The sequence below is a fragment of the Gasterosteus aculeatus genome, chromosome X (genome assembly GCF_964276395.1).
Source record: "Gasterosteus aculeatus chromosome X, fGasAcu3.hap1.1, whole genome shotgun sequence".
Taxonomy (NCBI): domain Eukaryota; kingdom Metazoa; phylum Chordata; class Actinopteri; order Perciformes; family Gasterosteidae; genus Gasterosteus; species Gasterosteus aculeatus.
The window spans coordinates 2,359,272-2,386,461 of record NC_135698.1 but is presented as its reverse complement, the minus strand read 5'-3'; the positions used below and the strand labels follow the sequence as shown (position 1 = coordinate 2,386,461).

The window sequence follows — 27,190 nt, the reverse complement described above, 5'->3', positions numbered from 1 at the left end:
TCTTTCTGCTAATTGCTATTTAATTAATAGGCAGTAAATCCTGGGGGGGGGGGGGGGGGAATAACATTATATAACCAACATGTGGTTTTCAACTTGAAATTGAATAAAACTGAATTTTATTTTAAATTGCAACTTGTCATATTGCACAAAATGCAGAAGTTTCTCTATTCACCTTCACCAGGACAGAACTAGGGTGCCTTTCCACCCGTTCCACCATTTCAGAGCAGGACAGCAAAGAGTTGTGATCTCATTAAAACTTTGAGTTTGAAAACCTCTCCTTCTGGCCACTAAAGGATGACGGAGCTGCTGAAGCTACGCAAAATAATCACATTTGAACTGAACTGAGTAAAAAATAATAATAATAATAATAAACACACCAAGAAATCATCAAGACTCAAACAGACTTTCAGGTTTGGGGAGCAAATCAGTGAGATTTCTGAGATAAAAAATGAGTACTTCACCCTGACAAAAAATAAAAAGTCAATACACCATGGAAGGTAACCAGATTTACTTTCTGAACAAACGGAGAAGGCAGAGTTCTTTACTACCCCCCCTCAGGGAAGTCTACTCTAAAGAAACCACTAGTTAAAAGGAAATCCAGTAGGATCAAGCTTTCATTTGAGGAACCAGTAAGTTGTATTTTGCACACACTGCTAACAGAAGAAACCATAATACCGTCTCCTCTGCTCCCAGGAGCACCAATGCATTGCAAGTCACTGGTATATATTGCATTGTAAGAGACTACGGGCCCGTCAAGGGACACGTCCAGGCTTTGCTGCTCCAGCGAGGGAGACAACGTTGAACAATTTCCCTCTTCGACTGTAATCTGCAGAGCACTGTGCTCTCTAAAGGGAACCATAAAGAGTATTTGTGCACAAATATTATTGAATAGAATAAGACTTTAGCATGTGGGCTCAAGTGACTTCCACTCACGCAACACTGCAACCCGTGGGACCATTTCTCAAGAAGATACGTCGTCAGAAAGATTACGCTGTTGTTTAGCCATTACCTGCGATGATGTCGTCCATCTGCTCCAGTGCAGCCTCCAGCATATGACTGGCCTCCGTTTCCATGGTGATGGCGGGAAGCATCAGCTCAAAAAGGTCCTCCGGTGTTCTGAAGAAAGAAAAACCCATTGGATTTAACAGCAGCTTAGCGCATACTTTTTGAATGCTATGGAGAGGATTTTTGACATATCAAAAAGGGGAATAATATGACAAGTGACACTAGTTCACACTAGAGAGGTTCTCAGAAGCAGAACCGTGAGTTCACATTAGACGTGTGAGCTGTGGAGTTCATTGGATTCTCATGCGTCTGTGACCCATGTATGCAACATAGATAGAACACCGCATAAAACCTCGAGGCAGGACGTTGCTTCTCCCTTCATCCTTGTTCTCCTCCCCCCTGCTGTCATTGCTTCTGGGCCCTGCACTCATCACTTTATACGTTATCTCTCCTCCAAGCTCTCCACCCGCTGTCATGCTGACTTAAAGACAGACAGGCCTCACTTGGCAGAAATCAAGAGGAAGGGCTAGTGATGTAATCTACAAAGGCCTTGGGAGAATAAATACCTCTTATATATTACAGTACAGGTCATTCAGCTGACGCTTTTATCCAAAAGCGACTTAGATGTTTTTTTTTAAACATTCTTTTTTCCCATGGTGCAATTAGGGGTTAGGTGTCTTGCTCAGGGACACTTCGACACGTGACACGGAGCAGCCGTGGAGCTCGAACCGCCAACCTCGCAATTCCCAGGGGTGCTCTACCCCTGCGCCACATATATTAACTTTCATAAGCATGGCTCATAACCACCAACCACGGTCAGAGCGTTCTTCTGCTCCCATAATGAGTGCGTATGGATGCACATGTGCGTATCTGAAAATAAATCAGGGGCCTTTTATTAGTTTAAAACGTATAAATAGCCAGACAGACGATGACAGCACAGTTATGACACTAAGCACCGATACAACAAGCAGGTAAACAATGGAATTGTTGCCTCGACATGATTGTCTGTTCAATTGTGACACTGTGTGTGTAAAGGTGCTGATTTAGAGATCAGCACAGAGCTGACGAGACAAACTGTCACAGTCCTGTCCACTGTCCCCTACATTGTGCAATTTAACTCTTCTATTCATTTTATTCAGTGGGTTTCTGTATTAAATAGGTTTTTTTTTCTACATTTAGTTTTTTTGTGTCTAGCAGAGATTTTTTGTATTACGCAGTGTTTTACCTTCTTTTTTTGCTGGGTTTTTCTGTGTTTGTTGTGAAAAATCTGTTTTTTGAATGGTGATTTTGTATTTCTAGTTCTTTTCACGAGTTCCTCAATGTGCTCACAGGGCCACCTCATATTTATAACCAGGTTCATACCCCTGTGAAAGATTAAGTTAATAATTACATCCATAATTAAGAGTGTTTTTTTTTACGCGTCGAGGCAGACGTTTGATTGAACAACCATTTTGCGCATCATATTCAAACACGTAGGAACGCATATGATGCGCCATTTAAGTTACTGGCCACCAATCTGAATCCATTTTCGAGACGAAAAGGCCTCTCCGGCACGGACGACTCTAAATTCTAAATTTAGGTGGTGCGGATTATATTTCAAGGTGCGCTCTATAGTCCAGAAATTACGGTAGATAGAAATGAGTTTGCCTGTGCCAGGTACGTCATCCTCTACGTGGGCTCGGTTGCCCTTCAATCAGGAGGATCGACGGTTCAAACCCCGGCACCACTTGTCCATGTCCATGTCTCCTTTGGCAAGCCGCGCAAACTGTGCCTACAATGTGTGAATGTTATATTGATGTTGCATGATGGGCACGTGTCACAGTGCGTGGTACCTGCTGTCATTAGGGTATGAATAGATATGATTGATAACACATGCAAAAGAGGAATGCAAGGACAGAGCATTTGCTATCAGTGTTGCCGGGTCTTGGACAGTGCTTCTTGAGCGGGGACGTAACCATTGTAAGTGTTTGTTTACCTCAGTAATAGTTTGGTTACTTAAGGTGACACACGGCCGCACGTCATGAAGGTTGATGCAATAGAACAGGAGTTGGATTCACTGCCGCGATTTCACTTGATGGAAACATCGAAGATTATACTTACTCTACTGTGATATATTTGTCCAGTATTACAAGATTATTGTACCGTTGGAATTTTGGCTTACAGCTGATGATAATTTCATCGGCTGCTCTAAAGCTGACAAGTGTGGGTAGTTTTGTCTCTCCTTAAATACAAGAGCCATTATCATACCGGTCATGATTCCTCCGACCTCTGTAAGTGTCCCTGTGATGGAGAGCAGTGGGAACCAGCTGGGTTCCTCCGTGCAACGAGTTCACTAAGCAGCCGTTAGCAGTACGCAGCCGTCTTGGGGGGGGGGGGGTCTCGGTTGGGTTCCAGATTGGGCGCCGACACAGACTAAATAGCTTCATCAAGGATGGAGAAACCTTTAGGAGGGTGATTGGGAACAACGCCTAGTCGGTGCCAGCCATGCCATGAGTTACAATAGCTGAGATGACCAGAGCCTGAAGCGCCTTCTGGGTGAGAAGGGGACGTATTCTCCTGATGTATTTACAGGAATGCGTTGTTTCTGTAATGTTGGCACTGAGGCAAAGTGGACTGTCGAGTGTCACACCGAGGTTCCTGGCAGTCATGGAGGGGGTCAGGACGGGGTTGTCAAAGGTCAGGCCGTTGGTGGGAGAGTCTCTCCATGGAAGGAAAGCGTAGTTCAGGTGGTGTGCGGCCTTCCACTGAGAGATGTCTCTTAAACTGGCTGAGGGTCACGCTACCTGTGTCTCAGGGGGACTTTCATCAGCAGAGCTAAAGTAGGAGAAGCCACGTGAGGGGACGACAGAGCCGAGACAGTTGGTGCACAGAGAGAAGAGGAAGGGACCCAGGACAGATCCTTGGGGGACCCCGTGTGGTGAGATAACACGGTTCAGACACAGATCCTCTCCGTGTGACCCGGTGAGCGCGGCGGCCATTGAGGTGGGAGGAGAGAGGAGAGAAGGGAGAGCGCAAAGCCCGAGAGACCCAGTTCCTGAAGGATCTGATAGCTCACTGTTTTCCATTTACCCTTCACAATCCAGGAACAGTCTCAAGTTAGGATTGTTTCTTTGAAGGCACAACCCTGGAGTTCCCAATAAGAGTCGTCCGCTGAACCAAATCTCGCACTCGAGATTCTGAAGCCCCAAAAAACCCTGCAGCCACTCTCTCAACAAATGACTGGGTATCTTTCTAGAATAGAGAATAGAGTTGTAGTAGCACAGATTTCTTTTTTAAAACTACCCCAAAAGTAAACAAACAAAAGTACACAACTGAATCTATAACTGGATATTAAATTGCAGATTTGGAAACGAATTGAACTGAGCTGAACCGTTTCATGTAAGAGGGAGGAGGATATAGGAAACAAACATTATTTAAACAACAAACATACACATAAAGAAACCCCCCAAGATATTACTAGTACTCATTCTTTTTTATTATAATTCTGTTTCTCTTCGTCGTGCGGTCGGGTTGGTACAATACAGAAGCCGCTACGAAGTGGGTTTCCCCCGATGTTTCCTGGGACCTACTGTAAGGTGTCACGATTCAACAAATAAAAAGAATGCAAATAATACGTCCCTATTAAACTGAACCGGCAGGATTATCTCTTAAATCACATGCGCTGTGTCGTTTGGGTCTCAGGCACTGCGGGCGTAGCAACAGAAAAGCAGTTTCACAGAGATACACTCCGGAAAAACAAGTTTGTCAACGTGACAAAACGCAACCTGTTTCTTTCTGCCTCAGCGTCGACACCTCGGACTCCCGAGTGGAAAGGGAAGTTGTCCCTCAGTTTGTTGTGTTAAACAGTGGGCCGCTTCACATGTTATCAGGTGCTGATAGGACGTATCGTATTCTGTAGCGTCTACTGCCGTTTCCGATGAATGGTTTCAACCTACCAATTTGTCATTCAGGCACTAGACGCTAAATAATAAAGATTCACCATTCAAGATTGTGAAAAAAGCTCCTTGAAGTAAAAACTATTTGGGCCTCAAGCCGAAACTGTTGAAAGAGCCGTTTAGAGCACAACAGCGTAATGCGTCACCGCCTTACTGCAGAAAACAAGTTTCCATGTTGACACAAACCAAGACTGGTGCTTCAACTTTGAGCCTCCAAAACACAGCACGCCTCCCGCAACTGGACTCCCGACTCCATGGTGGGAAGAGTTGACCGAGCCAGTCAAGGTCCCAACGCGCAGCTCCGTTATCAATGTAACGTGCCGTGCCAGGAAATCAGCCAGGCGCCTGCGCGCGGTAATAGAGGTAGAGGTATTTTCCACGTACTGCACCTGTGTGTCCGCTGCCGTAATCCCCTCCGGTCCCTGCTCGACTGAAGCAAAGACATGTGGGAGGGAGAGAGGGAGGGAGGGAGGGAGAGAGTGAGGGGGGTGGACAGGGAGACGGGTGGGCGGGGGCGTGAGCACGCGTGACGGCAGCCGACCAGGAAGTGGTTTAGCGGGCCGACACGCCCGCCTCGTCGCTCATCGCTCACTCAAATTGGACGCCGCAGCCGATCGGATTGATCTCTGCATCACTGGAGTCGGATGTCTGGTTTAAATACATGTTCATTGTAGGTCTGACGGCCGGAATACAACTTTCCTCATTTGTCAGAAAGAGTTAAGAGTGGAAACACCTTTTTCATCCTTTGTCTTTATCCATATTCAGGCTTCAATCATTCCTGAACATTTGACAAGTTGCATCATTTGAATTTCCCCCAAAACATGGAGAGCAAGAAATTAATTAAAAGTGTTCAAAAGACGGCATAATCATATTCTGGGTTATTTAATTATGATCAAATCAAATTGTCTTTCTCAGCTCCCCTCTATTGACAATTTGTATTTAATTGTTGCTGCTGGTTGTTTATCACACATGTTTTCACTAATTTCATGTGGTAAAAAAAAAATATAATATTTTTACAAAGCTGTTGTTTTTCCTCCATTGAGCCAGAACTTTACTGAGGCGGTTGGTTCCAAGCAGAGGCGCATTACAGATTCACACATAAAAAGGCCTCATATCAAAGCTCAGACCTGACTAAGCCTGACCCGGACATCACGAGCTGGCATCTGGAAACGCAAAGTAGCGCAATGACCCCTGAAGGACGCGATGTATCTGTACACCACTGTACCATTACGCGTGTTAAAGGTTTAGAGAGCAGAGGGGAACTGACCTCCTTTGACCTCACACAAGGTCACTGGATCCGTGTCGGCAGCGCCTGAGCAGCTTTAAAGCATCACATGTGCTCTTCGTAGTCACTCTTTATGAATCAGAAAGCAGAAGGGTTAAGAGGTCATCCGTGGGTTAGGGTTAGGGTTAGGCTAACCCTAACCCTAACCCCCGGAGCGCCGTCTGTGGCCTTCAACCCTGTGACATCATCTTTCCTTTGAAGTGAGGCTGATAGGGGAGCAGGACTACATGTGACCCCCCCCCCCGTCCGCACTGCTCTGTTTCCTGCCTGAGAGCATGACATCCATCTCTTTGTATTATCAGATCCTTTCCTCCTTGACTGTGAGCTGTTCTGCGCGCCGGTCACTTCACTTCTGCTCTCATTTCCGCCGTAATCTATTTTGGCCTGAGAGTGAGGGCGTGACTTGCAGACGGTGGCCGACGTGGGAGTAACAGCCAGCGACGGGAGGCAAGGGCAACGTTTTCCCTGTGAGCTTTAGGAGGCCAACGCCACTAAGATGTGCACACTTAATGCCGCGGCCTCCGACACGCGAGTATTCTCCGCTAAACCCTACAGGAACCATGAGGTCAGGGGATACCTGACCCCCTTTTTGTCAGACGACCGCCTTGACGCACACAATGACTGCACACAGTCACCACGTGCTGTTTGCGGGCACACACACACACACACACACACACACCTGCGACTATCCGGTATTGCGGCATTCTTGTCATCAGCTTGACTACGGCAATAACGGCGCTCCCCGAATAACCCGCTTGGTCCTCAAGGCGACTCACGTTGCCTCAACACGTCGCCATCACGCCCATTCCGGGTCCGTTCGCGAGACCGGAGGCGGGAGCTGGCATGCGAGGTGCCACCCGGGCCACGACTCGCGCCCGTTGGCTCGCCGTTGGCACGGCAACGGGAGGAATGTTGGGGGAGGTTTCTGCTGATTGAAGTGGTTTCTCAAAAGGTTTTTAGGCAGAAACTTTTTTTACCCCCCTTCTTACAAAGCGAAGGTGGACTCCCCCCCCCCCATCGATGCATTTCCGAGGATCACGCAAACGGAGGCGACGGTTCTGAGCTCTGAGAGGGGAAAATGTTCCACGTACAGCTGGTTTTGTAACGTTTTGCCCAGCCGGAACAGAAGGTGAAGGACCTCCTGTCATCGCTCTGCAGAGTGGCAAACCTTGACATTTGGAATTACAGCATCACCAAAACCTTCACAGCGATCGATTCTTTGTGGGGGGGGGGTTGTGATACCAGGAAATGCCAGAATGCTTGTGAACCGGACCTGTACTGCTGAGAAGAAGGGTAAAACATTAACACACACACACACACACACAGCAAGGGTGTGTGCGTTTACTGTTCCTCCTTATTTGGCTCAGCCTGTTTGGATTAGTGTCACCAGCTAGAGGCCAGACCCAAGCCCCCCCCGGGCCCCCCTGTCACACAGGGTAAATACAACTCTGTGTGTGTGTGTGTGTGTGTGTGTGTGTGTGTGTGTGTGTGTAGCCAAGCCAACACGCATCAACAGACCCTTCACCAATTAACATCACTGCACAGAAATCACAAACGCTTGAGACGAGGATGTTCCCTGTTCCCTTTTAGATCCCCGTCTCTCCTTCATCCCTGGAGTCACAGCGACCGCTCTCAGGGTGACCAGTGAACCTGTCGCTGTGTGAACACACATCAAACCTGCGGCGGAACTCGACGGGCTCCACAATTAATCCAATGTTCTCAGCGATGGACTGCGTTCGCCTCGCAGATGAATATACTGTATATCAAACCAGGCGCTTGCACAACAGCGTGCCGCTGAAGGGCGAAGGGGGACCCTCGTTTAATTAAAAGACATTTTCATGCTGTGCCGCCTGGTTTGTCACAGTGAAACTCCTGGAACGCTCCCCATTAGACAAAGAGGAGCTGGCCAACCCTGGACGTCCTGTCCAGGTTAAGTGTCTCGCCCAAGGACACGCTGACATGCGGAGTAGCGGGGGCAGGGATCGAAACCGTCGTGTCCAGATCCACTCTGGACAGCGCAGAGTGGATCTGCTGAGGGGACGGAGACTTCCTGTCTCTGTGGTGGCATCAGCCATCCTTTTACGGCTTGGTCTCCCGCCCCCGGCAGAGGGACTGGACAGGCCGGTGAAGAAGGCCACAGAATGGTGGCCACGCTATTATCCCTGATGGCCCGGTGAGATGTTTCCTGGACTGGTCAAGGCCAGAGAAGCAGTTATTGATTGGGGAACGAGTTCCAGGCAGCAGACAACTAGTGAAACCGGTCCTAAGAAAAAGGGATCTTCAGCAAATGGTTCTTTGGTGGAAGAAGCAGCGCTTCACAAAAAAACAATACAAGCTTTTTAATCTTTTCCCTTTTCCAACTGTTTATGAGTAAATTCAGAATTCAGCTTAACAAGTTTAGCGTTCTCTCTTTCCAAAGCAGATTTGTTTAATGAGGCAATTCAAGGCCTTGAATAATTATCTATACTTAACCAAGTACTGTCACACTAAATTAGCTTTAGTGCTAAAGCTGTCGAGTGTCTGTATGCAAAAGGCTCTCAAAAGAAAAGAGAACGTTACAGTCAGACCTGCGTCTGTTAACAGTAACACCGTCAAAGAAAACTTTTCACCTCGGTTCCAACTAGCAATTATTTTTGATTATTGTAATTGGAGAATGTGGCTCAGTAGTCCCGCCCCCCTCCCTCAGACCAATTTTCGGTACAGAACGCAGGCAATGCGATGGACACCCTAGATATTATATATAAAAGGCTAGATGTCTCGTCCAACGGAGTCGAACGTCCGCGCGCGGCGGCCATCTTGGGAGGGGGAGCTCCTTTAAAGTGACGTAACTGGAGTTTATTGAAACTTTGTTGTTGTTGTTGTTGAACCCAGCTGGGATGTAGACAAGCACTGCTCTAAACCAATCACAGTCGTCTGTGTTAAGCGGAGGATGTAGCGACAGACCTGCTGATGATGCTTTATTCTCTAGTTCACTCTGTCATAGTCAGAACTAAATAAGGATTTAAACAAACATTTTTATTGGTACTCCTCATGAGCAATGTGAAAAATGGTGATATTCTACTTTAAGTCAATACAGTCGCCTGACGGTATTGGGGTTTCTTTTTAAAATAAAAGCCACCGTTGTCGTCGTCACCATCAAGCCAATCTTTCCCTAAACCCGATGAATTCCCATTTCACGTGAAGGCGCGAAATCTAAGCGAGCATCTTAAGAAGAAGCCATGAACTGCATGTGAAGAGAAGCCACGATGGGAGCGCAATCTCCCGCTGGAGCCAGAGTGGAGTGAACCAGCTGAGATGATGGGACGCTTTGAGCTCTGCCTGCTGAGTCTGATGAAGCTCAGAGGCTGTGGGCCCGGCAGCATCGTCAGCGATGGCATCCTCCTCAGCCTCCAATCAAATACAGTCTGAGGAGAGCAGCTTCCCGCCCACTGAGAAAGTACCAAACACGAGCTCGCCGGGTGTTTTTAGAGGGACAACGATGGGCAGCGCCTCGGCTACAGAAGACTCCGGTTACAGAGTCAGAAGCTGCGAACAAACGAGCTACAAGGTACCAGTTCACATTACAGCGTCGCGTTACAGCTACAGGGAAAAGCTATGCGTGGGTTTGTCTTTCTACGGCTCCCAGGCAAGAAGCAGGTGCACAGACCCCAACGCACACTGAGAACACACACTTCATTTCAGTGAAAGCGTTTAAAGTCGCATGTTTTAAACGCCATATGAGGCGCATCCGGAAAGTATTCACAGCGCTTCACTTTTTCCACTTTTTGTTATGTTACAGCCTTTTTCCAAAATGGATTAAATTCATTATTTCCCTCAACATTCTACACACAACAAGCCATAATGACAAAGTGAAAACTGTTTTTTGCTAATTTTTGCAAGTCCGTTAAAAATAAAGAACGAAACTATGTACTACTATGAAAATATACATATTTGATTGGTTGAATAGCATCACATGAGGTGATATAAAACGCATGAGATGGACCTAACGGTACAGAAGAGGCCTCTAGGTCAGAAAGAGAAAAGTAATTATCTCATAGAATTCCATACAATTGGACTTCTTCTTGCAAGCAGATGAGTCGCCCCCCCACAGCTGGTCAATGCAGAGAATGCAATGGGGGTGTGTGTATTGTCTCTTACCATCTCCAGCCTTCATCCACCACTGACCTCCTCCTCGCCATCACATCCCTCTTTTCTCAAACTGTCTCTCCATGCTTTCCGCTGCCGCTCGCTCTTCCATCATTGGTCTAATTGTTTTCTCTCTCTGCGCACACTGCCTCTTAAACGCTGGTACAAAGCAATTGGATGTGGCCAGCTTAATTGCAACTGGGTTGCGTTATAATATTTTCCGTCAACCTGAAGAATTACATTATCTATCTCACAACCACTCACTGTTTTTCTCAGGGAGCAGAAAAAGCGGAGATGGAAACCAAATTCAATAAAACAAGCTTTTAGCCTCCACTCTTCACCATTATTACCAGTATTTGCCATTTTACCACTTCCTGTAAACACCCCTACACGCCGCTTTATTTACGCTCACATCCAACCATGGACTGAGATCCCCATCATTTTCCATTTACAATTCTCCAGTGAAATGGCAAAGTTCCAAAGTACTTTCTACTTGCATCTAAAGAAGGACTTGTTTCTGTTCCGGTCTTGTTGGACCTCAGTGACACCATCAATCACTGCATCATAGAATATTTTACTAGAACATTTAACTGGTATTAAAGGAAACTCAGTGAGCTGGTTTAAGTTGTAGTTATTGGATCGACCCATGTTTGTGTTTGAAAAGTAAAAACCTTGATGCCTACTAATGTTAGTCATGGAGTTCCACATGGTTCTGTGCTTGGACCAATTTTATTTACCTTAAATATGCTTCCTTTGGGCGATGTTATCAGAAAAGACCATGAACTTTAATAGTTATGAAGAATGCTAAATGATATCTAAAGATCAGCCGGGACGAAACCAACGAGTGCACTGAACATCAAGCAAGTCTCAAGGACATCCAAAGCACTCGATGACCAGAAACCTCCTGACCTTAAACTCAGAGCAGCGGTTATTTCTCCAAAATCAACGGTCTAATAATACAGTTTCTCCAGTGTGACTAATGGGTTCCATGTTGGAATGGTCAACGTTAAATCCAATAGCCACTCACACGAGCCGTCGCGAGAACAGAAAAATAGCAAACTCTCACGTGGGAACTGTCGTTTTAAATCTCACCAAAGTCATTTGTAGCCGCTACGGTCGTGTAAACACTTGAAGACGTGAGAACAAACTTCTCTTTTATTTTAACTCTCTGCTCAGGTAACCGAGCCGTGTCGTTCGCCCCAGGTTGTTCCCCCGAATCTCCCCTGGCTCCTAAGTCCCTATAAGTACTGCTTCTTATAAATATAATAGCGTTATGAACATCAATGCACTAACATACATTTATAACTAATACAACTTTATGCTGCTCGCCGATAAACCTTTCAGGTTTCTGTTGATTCCTGTTCAGAAAAAATAAATAGATTATACATTTACACTTGCCTGTTTTAATGTTTTGATCGTGGTTGTGGACTCTGAGGGTAACTTGTTTTTCTATAACGAACTAGATAAAACGTTCATGGCGGTCCTGGCCGTGGCAAAGAGCCTGGATTTCAGATTTGATTACATTACATGTTTATGTTGTGATTTACAGCGATTATTTTAACTGCTACAGTGCTGTTAAAAACCAAAAGGTTATTGCACTTTGTTCATATATTAGTAGTTTTTAAATAAAAGTACGCCATACGCTCATTTTTAATTCAATTTTCCCCTTAAAATGTTAATAATTGCGATTAATCGTATAAAATAATGCGATTAAAATCATAATTGTTGCCCAGCACAAAATATTTGTTTTTCCATTACCAATGCTATGACCGATTTTATTATCATTACTATGCTGGTCTATCATGTCCGCTGCAATTATTATTAGTTACAATTTTTCCATCACTATTCTGCTAATTTGTATCATCTTTCAATGTGTTCTTACATTGTTCTCATCGCATCTATTGCACGCGTGGCCGTCCTGACAGAGGGACCCTGTCTTTCTTTCTAGGCTTTCTTGTAGTCTAGTCCCTTTTTTCCTCCCTCTTAAAGAAGTTTTCCAATGAATGGGCTCCGGGACAGAGGACGTTGTATCTGTGGATTGTGGGACGAGTGACATCATCCGCGGATCCACGTGTTCGCGCAATAAAATGATTCGTACGTACAGAGTCATAGCTCTAAACCTATACTCCAAGGTAGGCTAAAAACAAATGCTATAACAACACGTTTGTTATGCAAGTAGGGCGTTTATTCATCGCCACTTCCCTTCGGCCCCTGTGTTTATTTTCTCTGTTGTTTAGAAGTGCTAATGCCCCCCAAGAGCCACGCAAAGCAGCCTTAATCAATTCGCCGTCGTCAGCGCAATGCCGCTTTCAACTCCCTTTTAAATGAGATTTGCAATAGAAAGGAGGCACCAGCCGGCGTTATTCAGAGGCAGGAGGCTCCTTCAGCTCGCCGGTCTGTGATGTCACGTGCACATACATGTCTCTCCGCGTGCTCCCCAACACTTATCTCCAGCATTAGATGCAGATGCTTCAGCAGCGGGGGGGCCACACATCAGCCTGGATATTCACCATAAGGATATCAGCATCCTCCCCCCCCCCCCCCCCCTCTTTACTCACGCTGTCACAAATTGATGATGTGCAATTACGCAGCATGTGTCGGTGAAACTAAACGTCATTTAATAGCTCGGAGGCGGCGGGACACGACTGAGCGGGGGGGGGGGGGGGGGGGGGGAAGAACCAGTGGCACAACAAAAGTGTCATGTTTTCTAAGCATGTCGCTTGTACACAAGAATAAAAGGTGCTGCCGTGTGGAAAAAGTCCAACCGGTGACATAGAAGTGCAAATGAAACACCCCACACCTGTCTTTTGGATTCTACTTTACACAACTGGTGAATTGATATCAGCATTAAGATGTTTAAACACATGAGATGTGGGGACCGTGGTGATTCCTAGAGATGGAGGAGGCTACTACATCCCTGCTTCCTTGAAAGATCGTATCAAGAGTATTCGCATCAGCAGCCTCTGGTGTGTTTCAAATGTGCAGCTACAGAGGATAAAAAGGTATATGGTGACGTCACGGCCCAGAAATAAATATTTAAGGTTCATAAGGCCACTTAACGGGTTGTCCTCGGGGACCACGAGCCATGAAATCACGCGTTTACCATGTACGAAAGAAGAATGTTAAAACTACGAAGTTCATATTGAACTATTGCCACTGTGACGTCTGGATGAAATGTCACCACGGGTGACGACACGACACGTTTACGGTTCCACACGCACGCCAGGTTATCACAGCACTCACGGCTTCACGCACTTCAGTTACTTACGACGCGACTCCGAGACACACTTTATCCAACCGGGTCCTTCCGACGGGTTCGCTGGAGACACTTGGGAGTCAACGCGAGCACCGCACAAACACACGCGCGTGCACGTGCGGTCGGAGCACACACACACACACACGCACACGTAGAACACGCTGACACGTGCGTGCGCTCTCAACTGCGCTCCACGGTGCCCGTCCGCGGCCCTGCACGCGCTGTAGTGATCGAGCGCGAGCTTCCTCAACCATCGCCTGCCATGTGATAAGCGCGTTGCCTTCAGGGGTGCCTCGTAACTTCCACACGCCACAGTGTCTGGGCCTTTTTTTGTTGTAATAATGTATCTCTGTGAATGGAAACTGGTGCATCGCCGGTCGCAAAAAAACATATTCTTTTACTATTCGCTATAGTTGCAATTTGCCACGTTAACTGTATGAAAATATATATATTTGAAAGCTCGTGAAGTTAAATTAAGGAAATACAATAACAGCAGCAGGTGATGGGGATGGTTTGGATCATTTTAATGTAGGGACATTAAACGCAACACTACCACATATTTAGGAAATTGAGGTAATTGATCCTTCGAATACGTTAATCAATCAATACGTTAATCATCACAACAAGAATCCTAGGCCTGTAGCCCCTCTCACAACTTCAAAAATGTTCATCTGTGATTTCTAGGAACAGACAACAGTTTGTTGACATGTTTTTTGTATGGAAACTTCACAAAATAAACAAAGGAGGACACAATTTAATTCATTTAATCTTGTATAATCCACATCGCTGATTTGCCTCAGAGGGCTGTACAGTCTGTACACATCCTCTGTCCCGAAACCCTCACATCGGCAGAAAATATAGTTTCAACAGCGTCTATTCTAGTTTTAATATGGCTCAACCATGTCATCTAGTGGCAGCATGTTTGCAATAACTTTTCCCACCCACTTTGACTTGCATAAAGGGAAGGCGTTTAAGTTATGTGTATATGTCCGGATAGAATGATTTATGTAAATAGGAGGTAGTGTTACAGAAGGACGAATAAAGATGACTGTAGGGAGGAGCAGTCTGAGACCAATACTGAATCTAGATATTGGTCCAATAATGGTTCAGTTATTGGTGTCAATGGTGTTTTACTTTCAGGAAAATTACGAAAAAATACAGCTATCAGATGTATATTAATGTGTAGGTGTATATCTACCTTACTTTGGTTTAACCTGTAACCTGCAAGTAGGCTGACCGGTAACTCTCACCCAGCCTGACGAATCAGTTTCATGCTGTAGGCACCAGGCTGGCGTCACGTGGAGACAAATATCTATGAATCAGCGGTGCTGGGTGGAGCAGCTTCATCGGGAAACCTTCACTTCGTTCCAGAAGAGCCCAAAAAAACCAACAACTGGACGGTGGCGGATGCAAAACTATGACCGGCAGGGGGCGTGAACGCGCGCGGCGCACGCAACCGCAGAACTCGGCCCAGCCAAAGAGGGAGTTACACGGAGTCACAACAAGTCCATCGCGGAATGAAGTGGTGAATCTTCAGCTGCTTTTGTTTATTAACACGTGAGAGACCAACGTACGGCGCGGTGACGCGCGCCACCCCACTTGGCGCTCATCGCCGTGTGACTGGTAACGTCGGCGTTCTCGCAGCCGCGTCGCTGCGCTCGGCTCGCTGCTCATTGGCCAACCGGCACGCCCGTCCACGTCGCCCGGGCTGAACCCGCGTCCGATTGGCTGAGGTGGCACCCGCGGCGGCAGCTCGAGCCCCATTGGCTGAAAAACTAGGTTAGTGGTCCGACAGGCATGACGGTGAAGAGAAACTGGGTCACCGATCGAGAGTCGTTTATGTCACAGTTCTTCAGGTCGCTATCGCACGTAACCAGCGGCTTTCAATGGATGGACCGAGCTCACTGGACCTGCTGTAAGTACACAACACAAAACAAGCCCCCCCCCCCCCCCCCCCCCCGGCTTGTCAGCGTTGCCTCTCGGTGACGTTTGCCGCTTGGTGTTAAACCGTGATGGATGTCGTCGATGTTTTGCCGGACCTGTGGTCGCGTCAGTCGGTGCCGGGGAGCGACGTCAGCCCCGCCGGACAGGTCTTGACAGCGGGCGCGCTCTGGAGCTAGCGACTGTATGCTAATGTTAGCGAACCAGCGGGACCAAACGTAGCCCCCCCCCCCCCCCCCCCCCCACCCCCCTGGTGTATGACCGAGCGGCTCGCGACGTGCCAGCCCCTTTGGCAGGAGGTAGGAGTCGGTTGAATGTCGGTTAAACCGGGGAACAACGCTAGCATGCGCTAGCACGCTAGCTATGTAAACAGGCCCCTCGGTGTGGGGGGGATCCGGCTTCCGCGGATTCTTCGACAGCATCCACCGGGCTGCGACGCCATCCCCCGTGACTAGACGCGGCCCCCCTGTGGCGGTTCGTCTTGCACCCGGGAGGACCGGACACACGAGGGGCTGCTAGTGGCGGTGGAACGGCGACCGCGGGCTTCGGTTCCGTTGGTGCGGAGCGGAGGGGAGTGGGGGACGGGACCCGGACCGGTGCTTGGAGGGGCCCCGGGCAGAGGCTCCACCAGGTCCCCCAAAAGCGACAGGAGCTTTTTGTTGTGATTTTCTCCTCCTCCATCATGATCCTGAAAGATTGGCTTTTTATTTTGAATACTGCATGTGTGTGTGTGTTCTTTTACAGCCACATGGCACAATTTGTGACAAAACCCATTAGTGATGGAAGCTTATTCCAACAGTGTGAAGGTAATTCAGTAGTAACGCTTCGACTTCGACACGTTACCTATGCCTGAATAGTAACCGGTAGTAACTTGCATAGTGCTTGTCAGGACTGATTGGCGTTGCCACAAAGGCATTTGGATACCTGAGACGTGTGGTGACTTATCAGGTCCAAATGTAGCCATAAAGATGAAAACAAATCGGTGTACGTCTGCGTGAAAGGGTGTTTGAAGCAGAAGGTTGTTTTTCTGCCATCGTGGCGGCGGTATTAGGCTTCGTTCTGATGATGGGGCTTCCCTTGAGCCGGGAGGTTTTGATTAAAATCATCGTAATGTGATGACATTTGGTTTTTCTTTGTGATGGATAAACTACAAATAACTTGAAAAGATTGTTTCTTTTTTTAACGACTGCAATTGCTCAATGAAATAATGTGTCCATTTTCATGTTGAACCATTGCTAAGGCCCGCCCACCCCCCTGCCGCTACTGTTTAACTGTCAAAACGGCGTTACCATGGGAACCGCACTTTCACACATTCTAACATCTTTTGGTAAGAACGGCAAATCGTTTGGCCCATCATTTCTATTGTTCATTTCTCGGTGAAGTGTGTGTCACTTGATTTCATCATATTCTCCGTTTACTTATTTTATAGAGAAAAGATTAAGAAGTGTCAGGAATCAATTCACACTTTAAAAGACAACTGACTGTACTTTAATTTCAGAATAAAATATTTTTTGGGGGAAAAACCGTTGGGGATCCTGTCACTAGAAACACGAGAGGCTTTTTTTTGTTGAAACGCAAACGGGTGTATTGGACTTGACGTGTTCTGCAGAGACGGTGAAACCACAGTCATGTTGCTGGCAGGTTGTCTGGTTTGTGCTGTAACACGACGTCCTCTCTCACGTCGCCGTTTATTGGCCATGTTTGTGCCCCCGTCGGACAGAACGGCCCATCGTCAAAGAAACGTACGGCGTCGCGTTGGTTCCTCGTCGCTGTGAGCGAGGTCAACATGCTGCGAGGCCGTGCGTTTATTTGAATGCGTGTGGTGGATCCCTGCGTTTTAACGTGGGGCCGAGAAAAGCACAGTGAGGAAAATACGGCATATTAATCTAATAATGAATCTAATCCCACGATGTCTACCGATCGTAGCTCAGAATAGAGGACGGTCTCTGCTAGTCGTGCTTCAATGTGTATTGTCTTATGCTGGATAATCCGGCCAAATCGCCAGTAGTACACATGAAACTCAACTCCCGACACGCTGTGTGCGAGGTGGCCGCCGCCGCGATTAACGTAACCCATAACCTCTGTTTGGAACCGGTCTTACTCGTCCTGCTTCTGCCGCGTTGAGGCGGGCGTGACGTAAGCGGCCGCCCATGAGGACGCACCGCCGGCTTTACTAGGTGATGCCGTCACAGCGGCTTCTTGACGGCGTGCCGTTCCGGGTTAAAGGTCGGCCCGCCTCGCGTCCAGCCTGGTGTGGAGGCGTGCTGGGCTTCGGGGACCCTTCTCTTCAACCGTCGGCCGGCTCACAAACCGCCTCCAAGAAGTCTGCTTCCATTATTTTTAATGCGCATGCACGATTTCCCAAGGTGTCTTATCCAGCATTGACCCACCTCCAGGTAAAGATGTAGACCCACGGCACCGCTACGTCACCTTGCTGCTAGCTTCATACCCGCCGTTACACTGACTTCATCCGTCAGGGTCTCGTGTGTGTAACAACCTTCTATGCAGAACCTGCGTCCAATCTCTCTCTCTCATGACATTTGTCCTCCAAAGATTTCTATGCAACGACGTCACTAGAAACTAAGGTCCTCTACGTTCTCTGATGGAAGATTATGAAAATATAACGCCCGCTTCTCGCTAGAAATGCCCTCGAAACGCATACAACTGCTGATGCTTTCTTAAAATATTGTGTTTTTCACAGATAATAAATAGGCCGACGGTCACGGGTTGCAGATCAAACGTGGTGTTCTCGCGCTTTCTCCCCAAAAGCGTGAGAAGTAATTCGTAATAATAATCAGTAATCAGCTAGCTGGCTGAAGCTAACGGTTTATATCCTGCTCAAGGAGGTCGGCTGCAGAACATTTGGTTCAGATTCAGTTGGGTTCTGCTTTGATAAAAGGATGGTTATTTTCACTACAATTTCTATAAGAAGTTTCCTGCTTTTTAGGGTTTACGCGCGTTGGCGAAACGGACGGATGCGGCGCAGATTAGCAATTGTTATCATCTCATATTCATTGACTAATTAATTGCCTTTTATAGAAGCCCTGTAACGTATTAAATGTCCTGTAAACTGAAGCTCAGGTGTAGATTATGGATTTTTTTTATGCCTTTTGGATCAACAAAAAAAAATGTTTTGCACGTTTTTAAAGTAAATCCAGCCGACGCAGCTTCCTGCATACGAGCCGTAGGCTTCCTATCGTAGACCGGTCGAGGGACGTTGCAGCTCCTCACCGATCACTGGGCGTTCAGCGTTCATTTCTGCTCATCATGAACACCACGTGAATCATCTGAGACGGCCGCGGAGACGGAGCCAGCCTGCCAACGTTCTCTTCCAACTAATCGACTCGTACTGATTCACGGGAGAGGCTTTTATTCTCCCCTCAGAATCCGTGGTCATGTCGCCTGACACGGCTGTCAGAATGGCTCAAAAATGTTTGAATATTCGCTTTAAAAAAACACCCGGTCGCGCATTAGACACGTCAGTAACAGGACACATGAACACAAGGAGACGGAACTACTGGTATAAGCAGACAGTCTCTGCCGCTGTTTTTTCATTTTCACACTCGAATAGTTGTTTTTAACATCTATTAAAATATAGAATATTCATCATGATATATATATATTCGCATTATGAACACTGCATATTTCTTAAGTCACAAGAGGAGAGACGGTGAATTGATGTAACGGCGCCCGTGTGCGCTGCTGCGTCACTGATAAAGTAGCAGTAGGTGGTGGCTGGTTCCGAGGCTGACCCAGTTTCCACTCTGGTTCCTTTCAGCGTTCCGTCATGACGCTGCAGTTCCTCCCCCCCCCCCCCCCCTCTGGCCCAGAGATTTGTCCCCGGATCACTAAGCCCGTCCTGACCTAGAACTCTGCCGCCCCGCGCTTTGAGACGTTTGCCCGCCGACTGTTCTCTCTCTCTTCGGTTGAAACGGGTCCCACGTGGTTTAATTGTTGTAAATTTGTCAACAATTTCATTTGTATCTAATGTCTTTTCTCTTGTGTGTCCGGCGGCGGCGGCGGCGGTGCAGACCGGTTGAAACCGCTGTTTGAGGATCAGTTCGCGCCGGGCCACTCTGACCAAATGACGCAGAGCGGATGATCGGTCCACACTGAGACCGGACCGGATCCAGGCGACACCCACCCGGCCCGTCCAGGAGGCCCCGTTCCAGTCTGCTATCCAGGTGGGTGAGGCAGTTCTCCCCCCTCCCCCCTCCCCCGGGCAGCCTGCTGCCTGAATACAAATAGATACGCTATATCCACAGCCTTGTACTCGCTGTACTTGTTAATATCTGACTGAAAACGAATGTCGGTCATATAAATTCCACGTCCGCGTGGGACCTGGACCTCCGTGACTGACTGACGCGGTCTCGTCGTTGCGTGTTCACAGGTGAGGGCCTCCAGAGTGGATGGAAGGAGATGACTTTAACACAGAGGCTGTGATGAACATCTGTGGTGAGTAGGACGCTACCCGTGTCTCCTGACTGGATGAGACCACGTTGCCCCCCCCCACCCCCCCCGCCGTGCTTCGGGTCCTCCGTGGAAACGCTTTGCACTGAGCTTCCGTTCTGCTCTGCAGATGACCTGATGGCCGACCAAAGGATGGACATCTCGTCTACAATGACTGACTTCATGTCTCCGGGGTCTACGGACCTCATCTCCAGCTCCATCAGCACGCCGGGCATGGACTACACCCGCAAGAGGAAGGGCAGCACTACCGATTACCAGTGAGTGAGAGACGAGAGAGAGAGAGAGGTGGACTGGTTAACTTCTGGTTTTCATTTCTTAATACATTTGTGTTTCGTTCCAGGATTGACGGCTTCTCATTTGAGTAAGTTCAAACCCGCCTCTCAACGTTGATGCTGGAAAAAAAAACGATGATCAGTAAATTGAGTAGACGTGAGCTCCTGGTCCTTTTAAACGGGGCCGTGCATGTTGTGGTGGAAGCTAACGTCTCCTGTCGTTGCTCCTCAGTGACATGGATCCAGACAAAGACAAACTGGGAAGGTGAGAAGCAGCTTTATCCTCAGCACATTTTGTGTTTGGTGTATTTCCATCGCGTTGGTCACAGATCCGTCTCTTGAGATGTCCAACGCCTGCCGCTTGTGAGTGTTCTCCTAATTGCGTGACGGGTTCGGAGGCCCGGTCAGCCCACACACCCAACGTCTCTAAGAGGAATCCATGCGTGAGGCTGTGCAGGAGGTCCGTCACGGGGCTCAGTGACACGTTCAGACACGGATGTCCCCAAAGTATGGAAGTAAATCTGTGGCATCGGATTTTGAAAGAAAAAGGTGATTGAATTTCTAGCACTGAATATTTATGCATTGAAATCATGTATCTGAATGTTTTTCAATGTTAAAAAAAAAAAATGTCAAAAAATTCAACTGCAAAAAATTCAACTGCAAAAAATTCAACTGCAAAAAATTCAACTGCAAAAAATTCAACTGCAAAAAATTCAACTGCAAAAAATTCAACTGCAAAAAATTCAACTGCAAAAAATTCAACTGCAAAAAATTCAACTGCAAAAAATTCAACTGCAAAAAATTCAACTGCAAAAAATTCAACTGCAAAAAATTCAACTGCAAAAAATTCAACTGCAAAAAATTCAACTGCAAAAAATTCAACTGCAAAAAATTCAACTGCAAAAAATTCAACTGCAAAAAATTCAACTGCAAAAAATTCAACCGCAAAAAATTCAACTGCAAAATTCCGAGAACCCAAGGAAGAGCAATCGATTCTAGATTCAAGATCGGGAGCGTGCGTCAAGCAAAAGGAGCGAGCGCCCCAATACAACTTGGGCTTGTCGACTATGATGACGGGATTTCAGCCATGTCCGTTAATAATGGGGCTTCGTTGAGTGTTTTAACTTTAACTTCATGCCATCAGTGTGGTTTGTGTCTGTACGATTCAGTAATCGACTGCTGATGCTGGGATGCTTCCACGAGCTATTAGGAGCGTGTGCAGACGCATAACCCCGACAGTACGTGCAGGTTATGCTGTTTACATGCACGACCATCTAATGCATTTTTTTTTTTGCAGTTGAATATTTTAACGTTGAAAAACATTCAGATACATGATTTCGATGCTTAAATTATTCAGTGCTAGAAATTCAATCACCTTTTTCTTTCAAAATCCGATGACACAGATTTACTTCCATACCAAAGCGTCCCGCATGACGAGACGCTACTGACGCCAAGAGGCCGCAGATCTGCAACCTTTTTTTTTTAATCCCGACGTTCGACCAGCGGCCCGTCGGCGTCGCGTGTGAATGACTCTTGCATGCTGTGACTGTGACAACGTGTGGTTCCGTTTATTCTAATCTCTCTCACGTCGCCCCCCCGGTTTGTCTTTCCAGTGACCAGCAGGGCCGGATTAAGAACGCAAGGTAACACGGCCCACCTTCTCACCTCCCTCACACCCCATCAAATGTCCGAAGCGAAGTGCATGGATCAGACCCGCTCGCTGCGCCGCGTCCCATCAAACAGACATTTCCATTATTGTGGCCTAACGCCAGCTGGATGGAGGGGGAGGAAGAGGAGGAGGAGGAGGGATCGCGGTTAACTAACGTCTGGTGCCCCCCCTCCCCCCGCAGAGAGGCCCACAGCCAGATTGAGAAGCGGCGCCGGGACAAGATGAACAGCTTCATCGACGAGCTGGCGTCGCTGGTGCCCACCTGCAACGCCATGTCCCGCAAACTGGACAAGCTGACGGTGCTGCGCATGGCGGTGCAGCACATGAAGACCCTGCGAGGTCAGGGTGAAGGGCGCGTGGGGGGTGGGTGGGGGAGGGTACGGGGGGGGGCGAGGCGACACACACTGACTGACCCTCCCGCTGTGTTTGCGCAGGTGCGGCCAACCCGTACACGGAGGCCAACTACAAGCCGGCCTTCCTCTCCGACGACGAGCTGAAGCACCTGATATTGCGGGTGAGCGCCGCGCCGCGCGGGTCAACCTGCTGTGTGTGTCGAGAGGTCACGAGAGGTCAACCGGGGTTTTTTTTTGGGGTGTGTTTGGTGTCGCAGGCGGCCGACGGCTTCCTGTTTGTGGTCGGCTGTGACCGCGGGAAGATCCTCTTCGTGTCCGAATCCGTCTACAAGATTCTCAACCACAGCCAGGTACGGCGCCCGCTGCTGACTGCCCGGACCTCGCGGGCTGCACGGGGCACCGCGGTGTTCACCTCCCCCGCGTGTGCTGCCGAGGAACCGCAGGAACCGACAACCGAGTCCAGACGTTCCCATATTAAACCCTCCCAGCTGTTTTACTCCGTCCCCCTGTGTCTGTGTTCCGTGGCTGCTGTCCTCTCTGCCCGCAGAACGACCTGATCGGCCAGAGCCTGTTCGACTACCTTCACCCCAAGGACATCGCCAAGGTCAAAGAGCAGCTGTCCTCCTCCGACACGGCCCCACGAGAGCGGCTCATCGATGCCAAGAGTGAGTCCCTCTGACAAAAGCAACCAAAAGTCAGGCGGACAAAGGGAAGCAAATGTTTGGGGCCCCCAAACATCGGCCCACGTTGTTGTTATTCTGTATCCGATAATGAAAATGTCAGCCTCCGACACGGCACCCGGATGTAGGAAACAGCCGATCAGTGCAGTGATGTCACCAGCCGTGTGTGTGTGTGTGCGTGTGCGTGTGCGTGCAGCGGGTCTCCCGGTGAAGACGGACATCACCCCCGGCCCCTCCCGCCTCTGCTCTGGAGCCCGCCGCTCCTTTTTCTGCAGGATGAAGTGCAACAGGCCCTCCGTCAAAGTGGAGGACAAAGACTTTCCCTCCACCTGCTCCAAGAAAAAAGGTGGGTCCCTGCCCGTCTAACCCACGGCCTCAGACTGGGCGGCGCCAACCCTCCGCCCTGCCGCCACACGCCCCCCCTTTTCTCCGTCTCTCGGGTCCGGGGGAGTTAGTGGACAGTTTCCCACTCAGTTTACTGAACCGAATGTGTATTTTCTGCTGTTCCCTCTGACGCCGTCTCCTCCCCCCTCTCTCCCTCCCTTCATCGCAGCGGACCGTAAGAGCTTCTGCACCATCCACAGCACGGGCTACCTGAAGAGCTGGCCCCCCACCAAGATGGGTCTGGACGAGGACAACGAGCCCGACAACGAGGGCTGCAACCTGAGCTGCCTGGTGGCCATCGGCCGCCTGCACCCCCACATCGTCCCCTCGCCCAGCCTGGCAGACATCCGGGTGAAGCCCACGGAGTACGTCTCCCGGCACGCCATCGACGGCAAATTCGTCTTCGTTGACCAGAGGTGAGACGGGGGGACGGGGGGGGGGCAGTCCTCAGCACATGGAAGGCTTCTCCTCGTGTCTGTAGAGACCAGGATGGAGTCTCTCTCTGTGTGTTGCCACGGTAATATTGTCGTTATGCTTTGCATTGATACGGAGTAGAATATTAAAAACCAGCCCGCTGCTGATCACAACTTGACTCATTAGGAATCTTCACACATCATTTATTGTTATTTTTTAGCTTTTAATGTTTAAAAGAAAAGCGTCTCTCTGTGTGACCTCCAGGGCCACGGCCATCCTGGCCTACCTGCCCCAGGAGCTGCTGGGGACCTCCTTCTACGAGTACTTCCACCAGGACGACATCGCCCACCTGGCCGAGTGCCACAGACAAGGTAGCAGCCCTGTGGGGGGGAGGGGCCTAAATGAAGAGCGTGGGCGGAGTCTCCAATATCTGTGTGTGCGTGTTCCCACAGTGCTGCAGATGAGAGAGAAGATCAACACCAACTGTTACAAATTTAAGATCAAAGACGGCTCGTTCATCACTCTGAGGAGCCGCTGGTTCAGCTTCATGAACCCCTGGACCAAGGAGGTGGAGTACATCGTCTCCACCAACACCGTCGTGTCGTAAGTCGACCAGAAGGCCCGCAGCCGCCGTCCCCCGTGGACACCGTCTCCCCCGTAAACACGAGTGCCATTTGTCCGCCGTCTCCGCAGGTGTCCTGTGATGGAGGGATCGGACTACCCTCAGTCCGCTGCCTCGCCTCAGAGCATGGACAGCGTCCTCACCTCGGAGGGTAAAGGACCAACAAACGCTCATCGCTCGGTTGTCAATCGCTCACCCTTCGCGACTCACGTGTCCCTCCCCCCTCGCTGCTGATTGGCAGGTGGAGGCAGGCGGGCGCTGCAGACGGTCCCGGGCATCCCCGGCGGGACGCGGGCCGGAGCCGGCAAGATCGGGCGCATGATTGCGGAGGAGGTGATGGAGATCCAGAGGTGAGTGCGCGCGTGTGGGTGGAGCGGACGGAGGCGTGAGTCAGCGCGCTGGCTGACGTACACGCTTGGCACATTTGGAACGTTTCAATTTAATCATTTCAGATCATTTGAAAAAAAAAAAACGTGAGACCCTATAACGAGCGAGTGCCGCCTCCACCTGCTAAGCGGCGGATGGATGTTCTGTGTACTTACAAACACATACGTAGGTCCGATGCCCCCCCCCCCCCCCCCCCCGCCCCCACCCCCCCGCGGCCTCGGGGGTCTGGATATTTGAACCTGTCGTTCCAAAGGACCGACGCGGGTGTTTAGGAACCCAAATCTGTAACATAATCTGATCTGTTTTTTAAAAAAAAGACCATCTCTGTGTCTATCAGGATCCGAGGCTCCTCCCCCTCCAGCTGTGGCTCCAGCCCCCTGAACATCACCAGCACCCCCCCACCCGACACCTGCTCCCCAGGGGGCAAGAAGGTAACACGCCCCCTCCCCCTCCCGCCACGCAGTCGGGGTTTCCTGTGCGTTAAGTGTCTGCTGATACGTTGACAGATTCCCAACGGAGGGACGCCCGAGCTGGCGAGCACGGGGGTCCTGCCTGGACCGGACTCTGTGGGCTACCCCTACTCCAACCAGTCCATCATGAGTGAGTGTGACCTCCCAACGCGCACACACACACACACAATAAAAAACCCCGCAGTTTGTCGCGGTGCTTTCTCAACCTCTCGCCCCCCCCTCCCTCCCTCCCACCCAGGCGACAACTCCCACCTGAGCATAGACATCATGGACAACCCCGGTTCCAGCAGCCCCAGCAACGACGAGGCGGCCATGGCCGTCATCATGTCCCTGCTGGAGGCGGACGCGGGCCTCGGCGGGCCCGTGGACTTCAGCGACCTGCCCTGGCCTCTGTGAGGACGCAACGCGGGGGGAGGGGGGGGGGGGATTCAGAGGCAACAAGTATCCACCGTGGCTCGTTCTACCCGCAGCGAGTGAAGAGCGAGAGGAGCTGCTCCGAGGCTCACTGCTACATTCTCATCCGTCGTTCCCTGTAGGTGCACGTGACCCTGATTTTCGTTTGGATTTGATGTGACTGATGTGTTGCAGGCTCGCCTCCACACTGGGGGGGGGGGGTCCCCGACTGGTGGACTGAGCTGTGAGCTGTGAGAGGTTCACACGCAGCTGAACATCTTGAGTGTACGCTCTCGTGTCCCTGTACTGTCCCCCCCCCGTCCCCCCCACCCAAGAGTCAGCTGATCTCCAGTATGGGCAAAGGACCTATCAGCTGAGAAGCAGGTGTATTTCAGTCTGTTTACACGACAGCAGCGCGGCGGGTGTGTCCTCCTGCCACAGGCCGCTCCTCGCTGCTTCGCTAATGCTAATGCTAATGCTAACGCTCGTGCAGCTTTCGCTGTGGGAGCCAGTGATCCATTGGACTCGCTCGGCGGAGGTCTTCACAATACCGGACCCCTTCCCCCCGTCAGAGATGAAGCTCGATGCCTCTGGACCATAAGAGCTTCTCAATCAGAGCCCCTCCCCCTCCACCCCCCCCCCCCCCCCCCCGCCATCACTCAAATTCTGTTCCATCTGCTTTTTCAATTGGACCATGTGGAGCAAATTCTGACAAAAACACATTCTTCCGTCTTGACAAATGACATTTTAGAAAACAATTGCTAAAACATGCTGGACATTTATTTTTCTATGCGTCCTTTCCATCCAAAGCCCCGACGGTGACCACGCTCAGACCTCGAGGGTCCCTGATCATCCGGGGTTTGTGTTTCAGAAACACCGAGTGGGATATAAACTGGGCCCCGTTTAGTTTCCGTACCAGCAGATGGTTTTTAATCATTAGAGGCTGAACATCAGAGGATCTCCTCTCTAATCGGGGATTCAAAGCGGTGGACCCTCCTGTGAGCGCTCACGGACGCGTGGTAACGGGACCGTTGACCATGAAATCCCTGCTGAGCGCAGGCTCCGCCCCCTGCCGTCCTCCTCCAATCAGGGAATCGGTTCCAGTAGTTTTGTTTTATCGCTTTACGCTACACACTACAACGTTCCCCTTGTCGATACACCCCTCCCCACAATAATGTATCAGATCTTTAGATTACCATGTTAAGAGTATACTTTATGCAAATATATGAGTATGAGTGTATTCTATGTATCAGCAGTGAAATATTTTTAAAATAAAATGTTTGTCGTTATGGACAAAGCGTAGTGCTGCTACTCTTCTTTTTTTTTTTTTTGCTAATGTACAAATATGGTGAACGTAATAATTCCTTCAGCGATCTGATCTCTGTCAGCCAATCGCTGCAGACTGCTGGTATTTATATAAGATGTTGCCATGAGAGACACACGGAGGCAGAGAACGTCAAGGAGGGAGAGACATGGAGGGAGGGAGACTCGAGGAGGGAGACTCGAGGAGGGAGGGAGACTCGAGGAGG

The 27,190-nt window shown here is 49.3% G+C and overlaps 2 protein-coding genes across 31 annotated transcripts in view; one reads left to right on the top strand and one right to left on the bottom strand.

Moving 5' to 3' along the window:
• LOC120808937 (liprin-beta-2) overlaps nt 1-13,913 on the bottom strand; it is a 48,452-nt gene extending 34,539 nt beyond the window's left edge. For 16 of the 29 annotated variants that reach the window (XM_078082286.1, XM_078082289.1, XM_078082290.1 and 13 more), the window contains exons 1-2: nt 5,330-5,422; nt 1,010-1,116 (exon numbers count right to left, since the gene is read on the bottom strand). In XM_078082286.1, the coding sequence (XP_077938412.1) occupies nt 1,010-1,116; nt 5,330-5,385 (163 nt within the window). In that variant the 5' untranslated portion in view covers nt 5,386-5,422. Of the gene's footprint in view, nt 1-1,009; nt 1,117-5,126; nt 5,257-5,324; nt 5,423-13,605 lie in introns of those variants that run through there. The other 13 variants (XM_078082294.1, XM_078082306.1, XM_078082307.1 and 10 more) reach the window with 8 other exon arrangements.
• Nucleotides 13,914-15,183: 1,270 nt separating this feature from the next.
• On the top strand, nt 15,184-26,958 carry bmal1a (basic helix-loop-helix ARNT like 1a). 2 transcript variants are annotated; one of them, XM_040162664.2, is made up of 20 exons: nt 15,184-15,521; nt 19,579-19,731; nt 19,938-20,002; nt 20,127-20,274; nt 20,358-20,378; nt 20,522-20,554; nt 21,903-21,932; nt 22,140-22,297; nt 22,393-22,472; nt 22,569-22,661; nt 22,859-22,976; nt 23,188-23,337; nt 23,545-23,791; nt 24,054-24,160; nt 24,242-24,392; nt 24,483-24,562; nt 24,653-24,761; nt 25,136-25,229; nt 25,305-25,398; nt 25,507-26,958. In XM_040162664.2, the coding sequence occupies exons 3-20, from the start codon at nt 19,957-19,959 to the stop codon at nt 25,662-25,664; spliced, it is 1,917 nt and encodes a 638-aa protein (XP_040018598.2). In that variant the 5' UTR covers nt 15,184-15,521; nt 19,579-19,731; nt 19,938-19,956; the 3' UTR covers nt 25,665-26,958. The 2 variants fall into 2 exon arrangements, with proteins under 2 accessions (XP_040018598.2, XP_040018599.2); XM_040162665.2 differs by lacking the exon at nt 21,903-21,932.
• The last annotated feature ends 232 nt before the right edge of the window (nt 26,959-27,190 follow it).

Bases quoted from the DNA above. Each gene is read 5' to 3' on its own strand.
- bmal1a (XM_040162664.2), top strand. From the start codon at position 19,957: ATGGAAGGAGATGACTTTAACACAGAGGCTGTGATGAACATCTGTG. The intron at 23,792-24,053 runs GTGAGACGGGGG...TGTGACCTCCAG, and splicing joins TTCGTCTTCGTTGACCAGAG to GGCCACGGCCATCCTGGCCT. The intron at 24,563-24,652 runs GTAAAGGACCAA...GCTGATTGGCAG, and splicing joins CAGCGTCCTCACCTCGGAGG to GTGGAGGCAGGCGGGCGCTG.